This window comes from Gasterosteus aculeatus, chromosome Y (genome assembly GCF_964276395.1).
Source record: "Gasterosteus aculeatus chromosome Y, fGasAcu3.hap1.1, whole genome shotgun sequence".
In the NCBI taxonomy this organism is placed as follows: Eukaryota; Metazoa; Chordata; class Actinopteri; order Perciformes; family Gasterosteidae; genus Gasterosteus; species Gasterosteus aculeatus.
The window spans coordinates 10015944-10037269 of record NC_135709.1 but is presented as its reverse complement, the minus strand read 5'-3'; the positions used below and the strand labels follow the sequence as shown (position 1 = coordinate 10037269).

The window sequence follows — 21326 nt, the reverse complement described above, 5'->3', positions numbered from 1 at the left end:
ATATTACCAGTCTTGTTTTAATATTTAACAGGATGGAAAACACTGAATTTATAGTGTGCAAAACAACTCTAGATCAACTCTACTAGAGGATTTTCTTTTTCTCTCATACAGAAAGAAGCAATATTGCCAGATTGAGTGCGTCCAGGTTGGCGTTTTGCAGTGCATGCCGCCGAGGATGATCTTTATTAACAGACCTGCTGCCTGTTATCAGCCATGTTCTTTCTTTTTGACACGACATGACATGACGCGCTTGTGACGAAGCAAACGTGACTGAAATCCGCCTGTGGTGAAATGCTGGAGGTGATGACTCTGAGATGCGTAAATGCGCAGTTTGGAGAGCAAAGCAGCTGCTGGTGCTGGATGAGAAGGAGGAGTATTCGGTACACCTGTCTCTCCACCTCACTACCCCGTCCAGACAAATTTGACTGGATCTGTCTCTCGGTCGAGCGCTGAGGAACTATTGGCTACGCAAATAGACACACAGGGAGGAGGAAACAACTTGGATTGGAAGAAGAAAAAAAAACTTTAAAGAGACATTTCCCCCACTTTTCTCACTAGCATTGCGATATAGCCAACAAGCGCTGGGTGGAAATTAACAACTCTAAAGCTCTGTGGACTTACAGTCTCCAGTCTTGTCCCCGATGCACTGAAGTCTCGTTTCATTCAAGGCTCGGTCTTTGAAGTTGACTAAGAATAGGAGGGGGATTACCATATTTACCCATGCGGATTCCCTTTGTGGCTTCATGTGAGGCTAAATCATTTGGCAGTCTTTTTTTTTAATTAAATGACTTGCGCTCTCCGCTTCGATTCCACCTGCTTCTTGTACATGAATTATCAAGGAAGTCCAAAAATTAAAAAATAAAGTGTTTTACAGCAGGACTTGTTGAGTTGGTTGATAATATTTGGGTTGAGCGAAGTCAAGGGTCTTTGGTCCACCGACAAAGGTCTTGTTATCTTTGACGGAACACAGAAAAAAATAAGGTCTGCTTCACATTTCCTAGAAAGCCATCTCATCAACCACAAGCAGTTTGGCTGCAATGAATTAAATAGTTCATAAAGCCCTGTGTGTGTGTGTGTGTGTGTGTGTGTGTGTGTGTGTGTGTGTGTGTGTGTGTGTGTGTGTGTGTGTGTGTGTGTGTGTGTGTGTGTGTGTGTGTGTGCGTGCGCGCGCGCGCGTGCGTGCGTTGGTGCGTGTGTGTGTGTGTTGCATGTTGCTTCTGGTCTATGCGGAGGTAGTGAAGTGAATTGCGTCAGTGGCGCATGCATGAAATGCGCCTAATCTGGCCAGGCGGATGAAAGTAGAGGCGCACTGTGGGGAGAGAGGAAAAAGTTCTCGACGAGGAGAGGCAGGACAACTCTTACGGAGCTCCTGCAATCTCGCTTTTTATGCCTCTTCAACACTTTCACTGCCATCCTTTTCGCATTTTTCGCGCTGTATTACGCCGCAGCTGCGCTTCCGTGAGAGAAATACTACCTTTTTTCTACTTAAGTGAAAGCACCATGGAGCTGCTCTGCCTCGAAATGGACACCATCCGAGCTCGTCCCGATCCGAACCTCTTGTGCGATGACAGAGTCTTGCAGAGCTTGTTGACCATAGAGGAGAGGTTTCTACCCCAATATTCCTATTTCAAAAGCGTCCAGAAAGATATTCAGCCCTTTATGAGGAGGATGGTCGCCACTTGGATGTTGGAGGTACACCGAACCGCTGACTACGAGTCGTGTTATTTCCGTGCTCGATCTAAAAAACCTCCCTGTTTGTTTAGTTTCTGCTTTACCGACTGGTGCAGCAGTCGGACAACAGACGGGACTTAAAGCTTATACTTCATATTAACCGAATGCGTCGCTTTCTGTAACTTCTTGAATTTTTTTAAAGTTTTTTTACCGTCGCGAAGACGTTTGTCCGTGAAACTCGCAGCGGTGATATCGGTGACACCTGAAGGGTTTTCCCCGCCGTGCTTCACGTGTCGCTTGCACGAGCTGCATGTCGATTCTGTTACGTTAATATTGTAGATACACGGATTATTTCCGTGCACACGTATGCACTCCCCGATGCTGTGTGCCCGTGGTGCTCTACCGCCATGTTGGGTTCTCGCGCTCGTGGTTTTTAAGAGGACTTTACAGTGTCGTAAACGCAATAACAGCGACACAAACCCGTCGGCAATGACAGAAGAGGGTCTTTTATGTGCACTGAATGTATGAATGATGTCAAGAAGCGTTGCAAACATTTTATGTATCTGTTCGAAACGTCGGAGAGGGTGAGGGCCTTATTTGTCCTTTGGATGTTCCCCCCGTCGCGTTGCCTCACTGTGGAATTATGTTCGATTTTTGACACTCCGTGTAATATTTTTGATCGACGCGTACCCATAAACAATGCCAAGGCTGTGCTATTTATTTTCATGTAAATATCGTGACAGTCCGACCCACTGAAGATTTCTAATTAATTTTTGAAATAAATATATCGTGTCGCCAGTGACGCACATCAGACCAACCTCTTGGTACTCGTCCTTTATTTTGACGTTTTATTCTTATTTACCGCGCATGAATTTGGTGATGTATTGTCGGGTATGATACAGAAGACCTTTCTGAACATTATGGAATGAAGGACATTAGTCTACATAATTTATCTGTATTTTTAATTATTTTATGAAAATATGACGAATGAAGAAAAAAAATGTGTTTCCGTGTGCTGCAATGTCGGGATCTTTTTTTGGCTCGTGTAATTGTGACTTGAATTAATTTCTTTTTGGACTACATGAAAGCCACTCTATTGACAATATGCCTTTGGGACTTATTTCATTCTTTATGAAATAATCTATTCCGAATTAATTTCTGATGTCGCAACCGATTGGGGCTGGGCGCAAATTCTTGGCCCGGCCCCAACTATGCGTGTCATTGAATATATATGTTCTCTTTATGTGATTAGAGTTTTGTTTCGTTTTCATGAAAGTTTTATACACATTCTAAAGTGCTGGAAAATATGTCTGCTCACTTTAGGGTGGGTTATTGATTCCAAACGTTGAACATTGCTGCATTGTCTGCTGTCTCGTTCTTCAGGTTTGTGAGGAGGAGAAGTGCGAGGAAGAGGTTTTTCCCCTGGCCATGAACTACTTAGATAGATTTTTAGCTGTGGTACCCACCAAAAAGTGCAACCTGCAGCTGCTGGGAGCAGTGTGCATGTTCCTTGCATCCAAATTGAAAGAGACCCGTCCATTAACAGCAGAGAAGCTTTGCATCTACACAGATAACTCCATCAGACCACAAGAACTGCTGGTAAGCAAACGTTGGTTTAACACTTCTCACAAAATTCACTGTCGTTCCTATGATGATTCATGTTGTTGACATAAGCAAGACACCATGATGTATGTATGTTTTGTCTTGAAAAGCGGGGTGGGGGGGTGTAGTTGGTTTTATGGTATTAATGCATCAAAGTGCGTTTGTTTTATAAATGTACCTGCAGGGTTGTTCTCTTTTTACCGGCTCTCGTGTCACGCCATCATCAAGAGGTGCACAAAAAGCGAAAGCCTCACACTGAATTGTTCCACAATGAATCTCTTCACTGTACCAGACCCACTGGGCTTTACAGTAACCATCACGGCCGTGCAATGGTCTCCATCACCATCTACTGGCAGATATTTTCACAGAGCAACGAGGTCAGCTTGAACCTCGGCCAAAGTTCTGACTCTGTTCCTGTCAGCCTTAGAGGGAGAGACACAGAGAAATACAAGTTTGCCTTTTACAGTTCAGCCTCCGTCCAAAAATAACCATTGATGCAAGCATTTCTGATGTTATGTCATGCGGCACTATTTTTGCTCCTCACACATTTTTCAGCGATGAAATGTAGGTCTCAGTCACAGCGAAGCATATAAGTGAGTGGGGCTTGCAGGTGTCTTTTAGAGTCGGCAAAATGCCATTGGACTGTGCTATGTTCCCTGAGGCCTGATAGTACCGGCTCTTACCACCTAATTGACTCAGTTTCACATCAGATAAGTGTTTCCCCACCGCTCTGAGGTGCTTCATAAACATTCCTTAGAAAACAACAGCCAATCCCACCCATGTTGTGAAAGAGGCCACATACTCTGACTCAGGGAAAGGTGCAATGGTCCGCGTATCATGGTTGTAGGGGTGACATGCGTTCAAATGGGAAAGTGGTGTTTGACGTTAGACGGGGCGGACTTGTGTAATAAAACGGTAATGTTTTGCTGCACTTTACAACAACAACAAAAAACGTCCTACTTTTTATGATCAGTCTGAAGACCCAGCCCTCAGTCCCAACTGGTTTGCTGGGGCCTCTTCGCTGTGTTTCTGTATAAGGCAGTATTTTGGCTGACATGCAGATACAGGAAACAGAGATCAGCTGCTCGGGGCATGTGATCGTTTTTTTTTCTCTTTTTGTCCTTGTCTTTGGTAACAATTTCTTGTAAAGAGAACCACAATGTTACAAAGATGGTGTGACCAGAGGAAGGCATTATAGCAGAAGGAAGTGGGTGCCTGCATGCCTGCCACTCTCGTCAGTACTGAGCCTGTGTTGCAAGGTTCTTCACGGCCCTCGCTGTAGGCCTGAATCCGGCTTGCCGGCTCTGGTGGAAAGAGGCTTTTGAGAGCAGGGGGCAGCCTCGTTGCAGACATTCGGGCTGACGCAATCAACAGGCCACTGTTGGGCCATAATTTGCATATGATCAAATTATTGAATATCTCACATCGTGGTTACACACCTTCAAGCAAGCAGATGAAGATATTTTTAACCTTTTTTCAGTAGGAGGTGCTTTCCAATTCTCGCTTCCTCCCTCATGGGTATCAGTGGGTACAAACATAATCTTTGTTTTTGTTGATGTTTTGTTTAAAACCCTCTGCACCACCTCTATCCGTGTTCGTAGCATCATAGAGCTCAGGAAACAGCTCAGAAATGGCCCTTGGATAAGCATGCCGGGTCAGTGGTAGCCATGTTGACTTGTCTCATGACTGAGTCCATGTGGTCTCTCTCTCTCTCACTCAAAGGGAAAATACAGAGCATCCTTGGTCCCTGTCACAAGGCTGCAGTCCGGAACTAAACCACAAAAAAAATTCCCGAATTAGTCACCACCTCTTCCGTTAATCACTTCCTCCTCAAGGAAGTGAAAGTAATTATTCACCCTTTACAGAACAGAACACCACGCCTGTTGCCCCTCCACAATTTGCCATGAGAGTCGCGTTAAAAGTGATTTGTGAAGTACAGAGAATTGAATTCTTCCGAGTCCGATGACACAGAAAAGGTGTTGAGTTACGTGTGATTCAAAACTGCACTTCAAACGCTGCCCACGGTGTTTCCTTTGAGGTATCTGACTGTACGTGCCGCTCCGTTTACTCCGAAAGGGGTGAATTTATTTATAGAACAGAATTGGCAGAAAGATGCAATATAGAAAAATAATGGGACACACGCGCACACACACTGTACAACCTCTGGTGGGCCTCTTTTGGAAAGTCCCCAGATGCCAGACAGACAGATGGGGCGGGACACAGTGTTGTGAGGTCACCTGGGTTGGTGGCGCTGCTGAAGTTTCTAAGTCTCCGGCCCGGCCACGGCGAGTCCAACGTTATAACAATAATGCTAAACCTCCACACACAGTAACGGCACGCGGCCTTCTTTAGGCCGCAGTGCAGCCAGCTGTGACTTCAGTAACGTGCTGTCTAAACTGTCTAAAATGTAAATATGTAGTTGTACGTTGGCTCACATGAATCTTCCTCATTTTCCTGGATCTTGTCCTGACCTCTCCTGGGTCTCATCTATGTCTGTCCCTCTGTCTCTCTCTCTCTCCAGGAGTGGGAACTGGTGGTGTTGGGGAAGTTGAAGTGGAACCTGGCGGCAGTGACACCCAACGACTTCATCGAGCACATTGTGAGGAGGCTGCCGCTGCCCGAGGATAAGCTGGCACTTATACGCAAACATGTCCAGACCTTCATCGCCCTCTGTGCCACAGGTAGGACGCGGCGGGCACGCTCACGCGCTCAATGTCCTGTGTCACTCGCGGGTGTTTGTCCAAACCAGTGGTGTCCATGTCAAAGAACCAAAAGGGGGCCGCTGATGAAGCTGCGTAGACAAGCCCGGCAGTGATGGCTCGCATCGACATACTTTATCACGTCGTAAAATGTCTTTATCTCCACATTCTTCTACCGGCGGCGGGTCGTCAAAGCGCGGTTCTCTCGATAACGTGCGGTAACAGCTCCGTTCAGGGGTGTGCCGCGGGCCAGTCCCGGCCCGCCGTGACTTAAGTGAGATGTATTAACTCCGATGGGAAAATATTCAGCCTTTAGAAAAGCATGTGTCATGGAAGACATCTCAGGGTGAGTCTCCCAGGTCTGACGTCCATCATCAATCTTCTCCCGGAGCCGGTATGTGGTCATGTGTTTTAGAAGCATATCAGTGGCTTTCAGAGCATCCAGTGACACTTCAAAGCAGATTAAGCCCGGGTTGAGGGGCATTCCCATGTAGCACGCTGTCGAGAAGAGGAATGGACAGGGTGGAGGCGGGCAGGCCATTGTCTTTCGGCTCTGGAGGTGAATTGTTCTCTCAAGATCAAACATCCATCGAGACGTGGGAGGGACAGAGAGCCCAGAACATGATCCGAAGAGGCGTGAAGATGCAAGAGGGGATGGGGGAGTTGGGGAAAGCCAGAGGAGTGTATTGTTTTCGCATAGCAAATTCTAAGGCATGTTATGTTTTCATATCTCTTTCCTCTGCCACCTTCCTCCCCCCCCCCCCAAACGTCTGACCCTAACCGCCCTACAGCTGGAGGACATGATAGCTTGTTGAGATGTTGAGATTCACTATAGGGCAGCTTTCTCCTGTTTGCCTCACCTCCACGTTGAAAGCTACCAAGAAGCCATAACTAGAGATTGGAAAATAGTGCATTTGTTTCCTCACAATACATCTGTTTGGCCCTCCTTTGTTACTGGCTTTCTGGGTAACCCCCCACCACCAGTGCAGCTTCCTTTTCTGCAGGCCTCAAACAGGAATGCTAACTACACCCACCCATGGGAAATAGCGCCTTGTGCTGACATCATTCAGATAGTGTGTAGTTAGATGGATATACAAGGGAGGGGACAGGTATTTGCAACAAAAAAAAGGGATGGAACCACCTGCAGGGACGTGTATTGGCTCACAATCAAGGGCAAGAGGAGTTCCCAGCAAAAATAACTTGAAGCGCCTGTTTCCTCTCTTTCTCTGCGTCTCGCTTTTCTTCGCTCTTTCCTACCACGTCTCCCGGTCTGACCCCACGTCTCTCACCCCTCATTTGGTGCCAGCGGGTTAATGAGTGGAACGACAGCGTGTCAGTGATCAGACGCAGAGCAACATTGTGAAACGCTCAGCGTGCACTTTGTCCTTAATTGCGCCAATGAGGTAGTGGAAATACATTTACGATCCTCGTCGAGTCGTCCTCCTGATATTGTGTTTTAGGAGAGAATCTTTCTGGAGATAGCTCCAGATTAGAAACAGGCCATTTATCTGTGTATACTCTCCTCAGACTTGTATCCACGCCAACACAGACTGAGGGCAAGACCGAGTGAGAGAGAGAGAGCGAGCACATGAGGCAACCATTTGGTGGATCTGAAGATCTCTGGGAATTTGAAACCCCATTTGTGGAACGTTCCCAGCCGTAAATCTCCGGGTTATCGCGAGAGAATCCTCCTGGAAGACGTCTCGGAGCGTAGCTGAGAAGGTGAAGGCGCAGGATAAGGAGGAGATCTCTCAAGAGGATTTACATTCGCAAGACAACAGGTCACCTGTGGCCTTCCTATTTCGTACCACCCGCCCACTTCTCCCACCACCGCTGCCCCTACGCTGAAAAGAAAACATGCATAAAACCGTGGCCCTGTGTTTTCAAGGGAACAAGAGAGAAAAGAGGAGAAGTGGAGAGTAAGGCCTCTCATGCCTAATGGCTCCTCTCTTTTGATGAAACAGTTCCGTTCGGGCCACTCGGTGGGATTTGGTCAGGTGGCGCAGGCTGGCTCTGTATTAATTAATAACATTGGCTGGTCCATTCAGGACTATGCAAATGGCTCGGGAGCTCAGCTAGAGGCTAGGAGAAAAGAGACAAAAGGCTCGGCCCTCACATTTCATATGCAGAGCCATGCGAGGGGTCAGCGCTGCGGGGCCACTTGATAGGAAACACCAGCGTTTCCCTCAGGCAGGCTGCCGGATAATGACCCAGAAACAAGCTCATTAAGGGAGATTATGAACCTCCATTCCTACACACAGACACTGAGCACTCTGAGCTTCCTCTTCCATTCTTATTCAATGGAGTAAAGTGGGAGAATGGACGGGGTGCAGGGAGCAGACAGATGCACCCCAACCTGTCTGCTGCGGTTATTGAGCCCCGTCTTCTTGCCATATTGGCAGGGATTATGGCCTGGAATGGTGACAATAGTTGTAGACCTTGATCAAAAGACATTTCTGGACGAGGGCCATCACTGCTGTCCAAGGGAGAGTCAATTTTCCGGTAGGGCCGTGGTCCCTAACCTTTTTTACCTCACGGACCAGTTTCATGTCAGACAATATTTCGCGGACTGGTCAAGAAGGTCCGACCGGGGGCGGGGGGGGGGGTGTGTAGTAGTTGTTACGGGCGGAACGACCGACGGGGGGGCGGGGTAGTAGTCGTGCGCTCTGTGTTGGCTGGTCGGCAAAACTGCCCTGCACGGAGGGCCGAGCGCACATAATCAGAGGGACGAGCACACATAATCCAGTCAATTTTCAAAATAAAACATTTTTCAGAAAAAAATATGTAAGCTTTCTGTGGTGCCCGGTACCAAACAGCCCACGGCACGGTGGTTGGGGACCACTGCCGTAGGACACAATGAAGATTTCCCTACAAGTCGGGATGTAGATAACAAGCGATTTAAGAAAGTGGGTAGTCGCTCTTTTATCCCCGGATAGTATTTGACCACTTCTTGGGTTTTGTCTTTTGGGTTGTGCGAAGTAACTCAATGATTAATAACCTCTTCGTCTGCCTGATATAAAGAATGAGAGGTATTCACCAGCGTTGCTGGATTCATCAACCTGCACACTATATGGAGCGTTTTCTGGAGAACCGCCTCCAGACTCGGCTCCGAATGATTCCCCTCAGATGTGGTCAACGAGATGGTCTTTACTGGTGTTTGTTTACATAGGGCCGCCTTCCATGCTGGATGACTCAGAACCCAGACAAATTAACTACGTCCTCCAACAAATTATCATCTTTGTGCCGATCTGAGCAATCGTGTCCGGTCCGTTCGCTGCGTCATCACATGGAGCAAACCGCAGAGCGGGTCATCGACTGGCACGTCCTGACCCCCCCACCCTCCCCCACCCCCCACTCCCTCCGTTTCACCTTCATCCTGCTGGTGTAATCGGTATCATACCGTAAATACTGTGGCCAGCTGAGTCACACCAGAAACACAAAGAAAGAGGTTTTGGCTTCAGAGGCTCCAATCATCCCACAAGATTTAGAAATCAAAATGCTTCTGAGGTTACATGTTTTCCTTGGAGGTCATGTTGACCACAAAGACCAATATTTGTGATCTGAAGTAAATGTTAGTGGCAGCAAGTTTGACCTGAACATTTATGTCATGACATCAGTCTTTCTTTGCTTTCTCTTCCAACTTTTTTTTTTTTTCTCAAATCATATTGGCTACAACGAGAGAGAGTTTTATGGGGTTTTTTGTATTATTTCACCTTTTAATCCAATCCGAATCTGTCTGTAACACCGACACTCACCAACGCCTCAAAGCTGCGGCTGAGTCAGTGGAGATAATAGGTGCAGAAGGAAGCTCTCACGGGGTGCAACAATTTAAGGAGTTCTGTTTTCTGGCACTTCCTCAAGAAATCACAGTTTGAGCAAGTGACTCAGACTTTCCCGACACCGATCAAGGTTTCGTTACCTGATCAGAGATTTCTCCCCTCGGTGCACAGGGAAGAACTCCTAAAGTCGTCGTACCGTCCCAGAAGCTCCCCACAGACCTTGTTTTGACTACGGGGCCGTGTTGCGTTAGCGGTGAAACACACTGTTATGCCAATCCCAAAATGATGTTTGTGTTTGGCAGGCCCAGGGTCCCGGTAATGCTGCTCCTTTAATAAACAAGGTCAATAAGCGCTACATGTATAGAATACAAGACCCTGATTTATAGTCCTGGTGAGGAGGAGAGATTTTTTTTCTCTCTCTCTCTCTCTCTCTCTCTATCTCTCTCTCTCTCTCTCTCTCTCTCTCTCTCTCTCTCTCTCTCTCTCTCTCTCATCTTTTGGCTGTTGTTCAACTTTCAAACTTTAATGAATTTACAGGTTCAATGTGCATGCTATGCATTGCAGCCACCCAGGAGGAGTGGGCCATGTAGGGCAGCAGACTGTGTGACCAGAAGCCAGAAGATAAAGTTTCAAGGTGGGGGTGGGAACATGGAGGAATGGAGATGAGGAGGCACACGGAGGAGAAAGGGCCATTGAGGGGGTGAGAGGCGTGCAGGCCAGGCCAGCCAGCCGCTGCTCACAGGGAGCTTTCCATCGCAGGCGTCCCCACTCAGCTACATACACTGTTTATCCTCAACATGAATATCAATGAGGGCCTCCTAAAATACGGCCATTCTTCCCCCCCACACATGCAGCAGCCACCAGGCCGGCGTGTCGGCTTGCATCGGCTGCACGCGCTCGCCCTTGTTCTGCCACAGACCTGTCTTGTCTTGAGTGCGAAGAATCAGCTTGCTACCCACTGTCTGCCACTCAGCGGCCTCACAAACCAGCGTCTGTGCTGTGTGTGTGTGTGTGTCTGCATCTTAATGCATGCAGGCATCAGTGCATTGTTCCTTGCCTGCGCTCACCGCACACGTACAGTAAATCCGTGTGTGCCTTTGTCACCTCACCCCTCCTCTTACAGCAGTGATGTAATGCGCAGGGGGCTTTGTGTGCTTTTCTTAGCTCGAGGTGGCCTTTAATAAATCGCCCCTTGGCAGAGGCCCAGCGGCTAACACAGGGGTGTATAATAAGTTCATTTATTTGTCAACACTGAGCCCTGAGCCCATGGCCTTTACAGCTATCAAAGGACCCACCTCTTTGATTCCAGATTTTAAAAAAAGAAGGAAGAAAAATGTCCTTCATGGCCATCGCACACAGTTAGCTTTGCAATTGAATATGGCAATATGTTAATGTGCAGGCTGTTTCTCTGCCCCCGCTGCCCACTCCTCCAGCCCATAGGTGACCGAGGAACAGAGGGATACTTGTGGGGGTGGGGGGGGTTGATGGGAGGTAGGAGGTGAGGGTCGATGGAGGGCGACTCTTTTCTTCTCCCAGAAACCTCACAAGAGTCCGGACACCGACTTAAGAGTGATGTGCATTGGAGTCGTCTGCCCCCCCCCCACTGAGCCCACCACCTACCCTTCTTTTCTCCCCGTGGCCTCGTCGCCATTCTGTCCATCCCTTCTTCTTCAACCCCCACCCCTACCTCGTCGACCTCCTGTCCCCCCGTGTCTCTCAATTGGGTGAAATGAGGTAATGACTCTGGACAATGGAGTCACACTCTTGTGCCTTCCCCTCTCGCCGGCCCGCCACTCTATTAATATGCTAAGAGATAGGAGGGCCGCCAACGCAAACCACTGCCTGTTGTAGCAACAAAGACCGAGGCATGTGTGCCATTCCCTGCCCCCCCAACACCCCTCACACCCCCCACGCCCACCCCCCCTTCCGTCTAAGCGGGCTATGTGTTGTCCAAAAAGAAAGGTAGAAGTTGAGCAAGACATAAAGAGAGAATAGAGTGTGTGCGTTTCGTGCGTGTGTGTGTGTGTGTGTGTTTGTGTTTGTCTCCCTCACTGTCTGTCTGTCTCCCTCTCATTGTGTGCCAGTTGCCTTGCCTTTTCGTGCTTCTGGCCCTGTTCACAAGCTGTCTCATTTGCATTATGAATGACAGTGAGGGGAGCTAACAAGATTATTGGTCTTTGAGACGCACGCCTGTGACCACACGTGGAAAAAGGACCTACAGCAGTGAGCATTGGCAGAGCACTGAGCCTCTTTATTCCTCCCTTTCCAAGCGCTATGGGGCTTCTTTTTTTTTTTTCAGCGAGCACACGATTTACTCAGGAGATGGAAGAAAAGGGGCCGGGTTTGGGGAAGGGGGGTGGGAGGGTGGAGGGGGGGGGGACTGGGGTGGGAGAGCGGGTGAGGGTGGTTTGCTTTTCAGCTCCCTTTACAAGCCAAGTGAACCCTCATTACCCGGGCCCCTTTGGTCATTAGTGAGCGCCGCGTTCAGGTCCGCTGCAATAGAAGGATTATTTATTAGCCGACTGCTAGATTACTAGATCATATTGTCTCTCGGGGGGGGACATATGTGTACCCTTTTTTTGAGGAGCAACTGAATTGAAAAGTGCATTTTAGAAACTGCACCAGGTGAATAAAGTCCAGTGAACAACATTTTTTCGCTTCATGTGACAATGAATACCTCTCTGGACCAAAATAACTGGAGATACATTTAACTCAGTTGTTGCTTTCTTCCGCTGACAGATTTCGGATTCGCCATGCATCCTCCCTCCATGATCGCCACAGGAAGTGTGGGGGCAGCCATCTGCGGCCTGCAGCTGGATTCAGCTGACCAGTCGCAGTGGGGTGACAGTCTGACAGACCTGCTGGCCAAAATCACAAACACAGAAGTGGTGAGTTTGTTTTGGGACACTCGTTGCAGATTTTATTAAATGTTTTCCTCCAGAACCAGAAAACTGACTTCTAGAACACTGAATTCTTATCTTGCAATCCCTCCGATGGGAAAACACCACATTATTCAGGTCAAAGGTCAGGAAGTGCCACATGTCTGTGTGTGTGTGTGTGTGTGTGTGTGTGTGTGTGTGTGTGTGTGTGTGTGTGTGTGTGTGTGTGTGTGTGTGTGTGTGTGTTTGCAGCAGTCAGACACATTTTTTGGTGTCAATATTTGTTGTGTTTAAATACAAATTAGCACCATGCTAAGACCACCAATGCCTTCATTCAAATACTTCCTCAACTGTTTCCGTTTATGTTATGCAGCCGTACCTGGCGTGCAATTGACTAGACTTGTGATAGGTTCTCCCCCCCCCACCCTTCATATAAAGAATCGTCTAAATCCAGCCCGGTTGAGAGCATATACAGTGTGCTCTGTCGCTGACAGGAATGCTGGCTCGGGCCGTCGTGCGGCTGTCTGGGTACAGTGAATGTTGCGGTGGCGGGTGTGTTCAAACACAGGCAGGGCCTCCGCTGACTCTGAGATGCCTGGCTTTCATCACGCGGATGAGCGAGGACTTCAGCTCACTGTGAGAGTGAGTAGGTGGGCCGATCTGCAGTGGGGGGGGGGGGGGGGGGGTTGAGTGAGACTGGGAGTCGATGCGTTATGTTATTCTTATGTTATGAGTCTGCTTGCAGAACGTGCGTCTTCTCTATAGTAAGGAGCGGTGGGGCCGAACGCCGGCACCGGGTCGGAGGCCTGTGATAAAAATGGCTTTCAGTTAGCTTATTATTTAAACATATTTCAGATCACGTGTGCTCGCTGCGCGGGGGGCCGATCAAAGGAGTCCCGAGCTTCATCCCCTGGCCCGTTTAATTCTTTCCCCAAAGGAGGAAAAGTTGGAGGAGGAGGAGGTGGAAGAAAGCTGTTGAAGTGTGAAAAGGACACTGGGAGTGGAAAAAAGGGGGGGCTCCCTCGCGCCTCTCTCTCTTTTACAATCGGGCCCTCTCTCGCCTCGTCCTATGGTCCATAATGTGGCCCTGCTGGATAGCATGGCTCCCTCTGGTGCGAGTTGTGTGAAGTCTCGCTCGGCAGCTGAGGAAAAACAAATAGCTGACCTCAGCAGCAACAGGGCGTCAGTGTGTTTAGGCTACGAGGTCTCCGACTCGCGGGAATTAAACCGCCGCCGTGTGTCTCCACGATCGGCTCCAGACAAGCCGCGGCTCACAGGGGAACACGAGAGGAAAAGCTCCCCGATTCAACATATGTACCGGTTGCTTTGGTGTGACCTGCAAAGGAGCCAACGCGTAGAGAGCATCCGTATTTTTGGGCTTCAGAACCACGAAGGAGTTATCGGCATTTACACTGTACAAGGGGAGGAAACGGGGAGCAGTGAAACTGTCATTTTGACACTTCTTTTCCCTTTCTGAACCACTGTGTGTGTTGGTCAATTCAACACCTCAGTGAGGTGGTTCGAACCCGGGTCTGGAACGAGCACACTCGACCCACTGTATTTGGGGTGGAGCAGAATGTCACAACCCGCCCCAGGCTGATGGGCCTGGCAGAATATGAAGGCGCAAGCAAGTTTGGCCAACGTCTGCAGCTGCTGCTGCTGCCAACCGCATCCCCATCCTTTTGTTATTGAGGTGAGCGCTTTTCACATTTATTGGCCTCGCACAATTTGGGTGATGGATGAAATGTGATTATATTTCTGGGAGAGAAATTCAGCGGCAGTGTGCTGGAGCGCCGACGTTCGCAACGAAGACACATCTATTAAGAAGCATGATCTCTATCGACAGCCTGTGGCGTCGAGACAAAGAGCGGTCACATTTGTTTATCGTAACTTGCGGAAATTCAAGTCATGCAGTCCGGCGTGAGCCTCCGGATCCGCTGAGATTCTTACGGCGTGTTTGTTTCAGCTGTCTGACCACCAAGTCCTCCCAGAGTAGCTTGCGCTGTCCTGTGCGGTGCAGTCAGCAGTTAAAACACATTCCGTGCATGTCGCAAAGGCCGCCCAGGGATAACGCGTCAGTAAGTAACGTATGCTTGAGGTGGGGGAGATGGAGGCCGTAACGACTAAGGAGGATCAGAGGTTGGTCGTGTTTTCATTTTTTTTTTCGGGTTGAGGCTGCAAAATAAGATGCTTCGGGTGTAGCTTCGGGTCCGCTCAGTATCCAAATACCAAGAGCTTTGCTGAAAACAGAATTGGTGTTTTCGGTAGTCCCACATTGAAGCCATTGAAGTATTTTGAATAAAGCCGATGGCGCTTGGCATGAGATCCCAACGAAACTGTGGAGAATGTCTTTCAAGAAGGGAAGGCGTGCATTCTTGTGGTAAGACACAGGCAGTTCCTTTATATGTTTGTTCGCTTAACTTAATTTTCTCATAGGAATTGAGATCTTACAAGCTGTGGGGCACATGTTGGTTGGGAAGATGTTGTGTGTGCGTGTGTGTGTGTGTGCGTGTGCATGTGTGTGTGTGTGTGTGTGTGTGCGCGTCCATGTTAGCAGCCAACTTCTGGACGAGATTAAGGGACAGACACGGTCGGGTTTCCTCCACGTCGGAGCCGTCGCAACGCAGCTCAGATCAGTCCAACCTCCTCAACGTCAAATCAGCCTTCGTGGTTTGTGACCCCAAAACTTTCTCAAGCTAATCATCTGTAGCGTCTGGAGCACTGAAAATAAGAGAGACGTCATGACGGGAATTACCTCATGCAAAACCCTGCATGATTGTTGTCTAATGTCTTATTTTATTCTTAACTTATTAGACGTTATAAGAAGAATCCACTCGTACAAGCATTCTCCATCAAATGGTCCCCGTGTACAGAAATGCAACAAATCACCCGTCTCAAAAGCAGGGGCGTAGGCAGAAATTGTATTTTGGGCGGGCCAGTGAAAAAATGGGTGGGCCTACAGTTTTTTGTAGGAAAAAATTACTTAAATAATAATTAAACCTTAGAGAGTAGAAAAGAGAATAACTAAATTCCAAAAACAGTTACACCTTTATTTTGCAATAATCGGCAAAGACAATAACAAAACACTGTCTAAACATCATGTTCAACCAACAGAGCTCAATAAAGGCTAGATAGACCAGCATAGACAATAACCTGTCTATTTTATTCTGGCTAGTCAGCAGTGCAAAGACAGTTCCCCGAAAATAAAAGTAGGCTAAAAGTAAAAGAAATTAAATAAAAATAATAAAAACTCTCAGCAGAGCATGGTTTAAACTAAAAAATGTAGCCTATAAGGCACACAGCTATACAACACACCGCATAGTTAAATCACTTCAGCGTCCTCAGCCAATATATGAAAGTGATCACACGGGGCCCGCAGAGAATCCTTCTTTGCAAAAGTCTTAGACTGTGGGAGAAAAGTTGCTGCTGCCCTCATTATTCCATACTGATCCTCTTGGAAACGATTGTCCAGCTCTGCCAGCTATCTGTCAAGGATGTCGTTCCATATGTGTCTTAAGTCATCATCATTTCTCACACTTGTTGCTTTCCCCAAACTAGTTGTGACCACTGATCCTGCAAGCCTTGCAGGGAGCTTTCTCACTCTGGTCCCAGCTGTGATGTCCCAGCTTGTGATTTCATTTTTCTGCATCAACTCTTCTGTTAGCTTCATTGCTTGCTCAAAATCACACCCTGAATTGTCTCTAAACCGAGCAAAGCTCTCTTTTAGTCCCTCAATAAGATCGATGCACTCAGAAACTGACAATGTTGGGCTTTGTAAACCCCGTGTGGCAAAATCGCTCGTCTGAAATAACTTTCCAAATGTGACGAGTAAAAATAAGAACTTTTTTGTTTGTATTTGTTTCAACAGTGACTGCGCCTCAACCTTCGATTGGCCACTGCTTTCAGCATATTCAGCCAGCACTTCTAATATTACGTCGAGTAACGTCAGTACTTTGCTCACTGCTCCGGATTTGGAGCTCCAGTCGCTCTGTCCCTCTGTCGCAAATGGGCTGTCAGCTGCGCTTGGAAAATGTCTGCACATTTTACAGAAAATCCCGTCCTTGATCACACTGTACTCAAACCAAGGAAACTGTCCATACCACTTCGATGAGAAGCGCCTTGATTTTCCATTCTTGACAGTGCAGGGGAATACCTTCAAATTGGGTTGTGAAGGTGGTTCATCAATTGCGGTTAGATCGGCAGGTAAACCCGCGTCAGGCTGACCGGGAGAGAGCACCGGCACTGCCACGGAGCAAGCAGCGGCCGCCACGGGCACCTGACTAGGCTTCTTGTGGGCTAATGGGCTGGGCTGGGTGGACTCGGTAGATGGAGGCAGTGGCGAGTCTTCTCCCTCAACTCTTGCTTTTTTAAAATAACACATTAAAGACACTTGTTTAGCCATTATTGTGGCGATGTTAATCATTAGCTAAAAAAGCAGCTAGCTAGCAAAGAACCCGCCGCTGCGCAGAGAGTCGTCCAGTCGGAACCCCTAGCAACCATAGCAACCAATTACGTTCCAGAAGGAGTATTTCTACAATTTACTTCAACAGTTCAATTTTATTAGGAAAACAAATAAACACACACACCAGTCAAAAATAAATCAAATTGATATTAATATATTTTCTTAAATACATTTGAATAGTAAAAATAAACAAAAAATTATTAACTAAAAAACAATTTGATCAACCTTGCCTGGGTGGGCCAGTGAGTAATGTGGGCGGGCCAGTGCCGCCCTGGCCCATTGCTGGCCACGCCCCTGCTCAAAAGTAAACTCATCTAGTTTCCCTTCAACAAAACGGTGCACATGTCGTGCTGTTTGACCTCTGACACCGCGACCTCTTTGCCACTCACCCGCGTGCAGCTCCTGAAGAGCAATCTAGACGTGAGTGAGGCCTCTGTTCTCATTTCATCAAGGCCCAGCGGCACCGGGACTGTGGCCCATCAGCTTTTAATTAGCTCCAAATTTCAAAAAGAATGTCTCCTCGCTCCAGCAGCCGCGCACTTTCCTGCGGCCGCGGGGGCCTCTCAGTCATCTTCCGCACAGACGCCCGGTGCTTTTGGCGTGTGGTGGAAGCAGGCGTCTGGCGTTGTGGTGGTGCTTTGCCACCAGGGGGCGCTGTGGAGTCTGATTCAGAACTCTCCCATCGGCTCGTACACTGCCTCTTCTGAAGCATTTCGTCCTTGAGCCAACAACTCATCAACTCCCCCCCCCCCCCCCCTCCCTCCTCTAGTCCGAGCCTCCCCAGTGCATTTCCCACCCTCTTCATGCGCTGTGCTGTCCCCTCCGTCAACTCTCCGTCAGGGAAGGATATGAGGGCTCAGTGCTGCTGACAGGCTCCTCTCCCAGGCGGGTTCTCAGGTTGCCGCCATGGCCTTTGATGGTTAAAGGCGAGCCGGCCAGGTCTTAGATGGATCTCCTGCAGGCAGGCAGGCCCGCAGACTGGCTCTCGTTAAAAAAGCACCACCTTTGTGTTCCCACAGGAGGTGGATGTAATTAACATAGCTTTAGTACTACCTGTGTTTGCAGCTGCCGTTGTCAAGGCTACTTCTGTGTGTGTTTAGGAACAGGGAGGGGTCGGGGTGGGTGGGTGGGTGGGGCATGGGAGAGGCAGCGGCGTGCACGTGCTGACTGTGGGGGTGTTCGGTGAGCGGTGGCCCCCCTCCACCGCCCCGCCGGGGCCCCTGCGTTCATGCACCGACTTCAGCCTTTAGGTTTCTCCTGATGAGCTAGTGAGCAACTGTGATACCAAATCCGTCGCCGGGGCCTGGACCGCTGGACGGGAGGCAAACTGGGTGACCTTCTGGTTGCGTTAAATAACCCTTTGTTGAAAACGACAACTAATATTTACTGCTTGTCCTCTCTCTCTTGTGGCCTTGCAGGACGTCCTCAAAGAGTGCCAGGAGCAGATTGAGCGCGTGTTGGTGAGCAGCCTGCGTGAGGGCCGCCAGCAGCAGCAGACGCAAAGAGGCCCCAGCGGGAAAGGCCTGGACGAGCTGGATCAGTCCTCCACCCCCACAGACGTGCGCGATGTCAACTTGTGAACCACCAGAGGGCGATACTGTACAGGATTTACAAAAAAAAAGCATCATGAAAATGAAAAATGAATTATTTTTTTTAAATGCAGAACAAAAGAAGAAAAAATGACAAAAAAAAGACACAAGCCCTTTAAAAGAAAAAGAACAGTGTTTGTAGATTTTTCTTCAAATGAAAAACACCTGCCCACAAAATCAGATTTCCTACAATGTTCTTGTCCAAAAGCAAACAAATTTGATTGAAGATGACGCTCTGCGGTGCCTTGGATATACAGAAGGGAAGCCAATCATATCTGCACTCTGCCTTTGATTGTGTAGTACGATCGTTAACTTATATGAACCCATGCTAGAGGTTGTGGAAACCATTCAAAAGATGTCATGGGATCACGGTGGGGCTTATTATTATTTTATTTTTTTCTTTCTCCGTTTTGTTTTACATGAGTAGAATCACTACTTTCATGGCTGATGCGAGAGAGGACACAAGCTCCTCAACCATCAGGAGGTCCACGCGAGAGAGACGGACGAAGCCGTGAGAATATGTTAAAAGTTGGTGGGTCGCGATTCCATGGAAGAGGCGGGATCATAATAATTATTGATAGTATTAGTAATTGTTATGGTTATTATAGATAATATCATTGGATATGTTTTTGAAACTGAGTAGTAGAGATCAATAAACTCCTCTTTGTCTGGCTGCTTGTGTGTCAGTTAGGTGTGTGTGTTCATGTGCGAACACGGCAGATAACGAGCATGCGTGTGTGTGTGTGTGAGGTATGAATGCGTCGTGTGAACCTGTATCTATGGTAACCACGTGCGGTCTGTGGAGCAAAGTTGAGTCTACACTTAAAGGACTACGTACGAGCTGGAGGAGGCTACACGTAGTAGTAGGGCATAACAGGGCATCGATGCTAGATCACTGACTTTATGCATTACCGATGCATCATGGTTCATTGTTGGCCAACAATAAACTTGTGTGCATGCACTATGAGTGAGACGGATAGAGATATAGCGAGGTAGGATGTGGGGGCGAAGGGACTTTCACTTAGAGCCCCCTTATCTTTCCGAGAGCATTTTCCCTGAGGTGTTAAACCTCAGACTTGGAGGTCATTTGAGGTGTTTGTTTATTACTTCCATTCTTATAATGATGATGCAGATACTTCTTTCTAGTCACGTTGTTACGAGATGGTGTTTCCCGAGTTGCGAGAGGCTGCTTCGAGCGCGGACAGAGAGTCGTAATGACAAATGTGATGCTTTTTAAAGTCTGGAGGACATTGGATTCTACCAGGTGTGGTGTGGAAAGAATTAGAAAGAGAGGGACAGTTTTTGCAACTAATAAAAGTCCCCGTTGAACTGTGTGAGGCACGTGACTGCCGAGCACAGGGCTTGTAGGACAGAGAGGGTTCTGGTTGTGCTGCTGTGAGGAGAATTTGCGGTCAGCGGCCGGAAGATGATAACAAACTAAAGATGCTTTTAAAGGCCTTATGATAAAAAAAAATTAAAAAAACTTTGATATCTTCATATTTGGCTGGAACCAACATTCATCCGTCATGATGGATGTCCACAATGACAGAGCCGAGTGAACAAAAACATTCTGGGTTTGTAAATGGATAAAACAAGCAATGCCGGATCATGTGTGGATGAACTTTCATGTAGGGGGTTTGGGTCGGGTGGGTGGGTGGGTGGGGAGGGGGGGGGGTGGAGGAGTACAGGATGATAATTTACTGTCAATGCATCTGGAGTCCCACATAGGGCTGTTTAAGCTCCCCTATATGATTTCAATGGCAAAGCACTTTGAGACCATGCTCCCCCGGAGATAAGTAAATGTGTTGGGTCGTGATTGGAGGTGAATGGATTTTTCTTTTCTTTTTTGTTGCCGCCTTGTTAGCCTTTTCTTTGGTTTACTTTGTAGGGCTGGTTTCCCAAACGTCAGACACACCCTCGTCAAGCAAGAGTCCAATTAATAAAAGGCTTTTCCACAACTTGCGACGAGAGGACATTCCGATCAAAAAACACACAAAAAACCACATTCCTTTTGAAGCAAACGGCGAGTCGGTGGGGAGTCTGATCACTCAGAGAATTTGAGCAAATATTAAAGGCCAAACTGATTTGGAAAATGCCAACAGGCAGAGTTCACTGATCCAGGGGTCCTGTTTGATTTTATTTCACTTTTTTTAAAGAAAACAATTAAATATTTGTTTCTACTTGAATTTTGAGGTTTGAAGTTTTAAGACAGCAGGGCCTTTGGTCGGAGACCATCTTAACTGATGTGTGCTTCAGCGGCTGCTCCGTTCTCCGTGGTGCTGGCTTGTGCATTTCGGGCCGATCGTCGGTCAGTGAACACGTCCGTCCCCTGTGAGCTTTGCTGCTTCAAATCATTGGCGAGGGGGTTCGTCAGCCAAACAGACGTCCGCACCAAACAAGAGACCGATTTTCTTTTTCTTTTTTTTTCTTTGTTTTAATGAAACACAGAAAGGTGTCTTTGACTCAATGTTTGAGTCGTTCCTCGACGGCATGTGCCTTCGCCGAGTGTATGTCCGTCAAACTGAAGATAAATGTGGGGAATCACGTGTTTTAAGTGATGTTTTTCAGTAAAACTGGGCAATTTTATGACATATTTGCCAAAACATCCCCGTTTGGATATTTGATATAACCTCTTCATTTTGCTC

At 47.9% G+C, this 21326-nt stretch overlaps 1 protein-coding gene across 1 annotated transcript; it reads left to right on the top strand.

Annotated features, from left to right (window-relative positions):
- Positions 1-1173: 1173 nt before the first annotated feature.
- Positions 1174-19354, top strand: LOC120812517 (G1/S-specific cyclin-D2-like). The gene is made up of 5 exons (XM_040168613.2): positions 1174-1692; positions 3055-3270; positions 5795-5954; positions 12491-12639; positions 18511-19354. Exons 1-5 carry the CDS (start codon positions 1387-1389, stop codon positions 18670-18672), a joined length of 993 nt encoding a protein of 330 aa, XP_040024547.2. The 5' UTR covers positions 1174-1386; the 3' UTR covers positions 18673-19354.
- The last annotated feature ends 1972 nt before the right edge of the window (positions 19355-21326 follow it).

Excerpts from the sequence above, each read along its gene's own strand:
- LOC120812517 (XM_040168613.2), top strand. The coding sequence starts at position 1,387 with ATGCCTCTTCAACACTTTCACTGCCATCCTTTTCGCATTTTTCGCGCT. Across the intron at positions 3,271-5,794 it reads TCAGACCACAAGAACTGCTG|GAGTGGGAACTGGTGGTGTT; the intron begins GTAAGCAAACGT and ends CTCTCTCTCCAG. Across the intron at positions 5,955-12,490 it reads CATCGCCCTCTGTGCCACAG|ATTTCGGATTCGCCATGCAT; the intron begins GTAGGACGCGGC and ends TTCCGCTGACAG.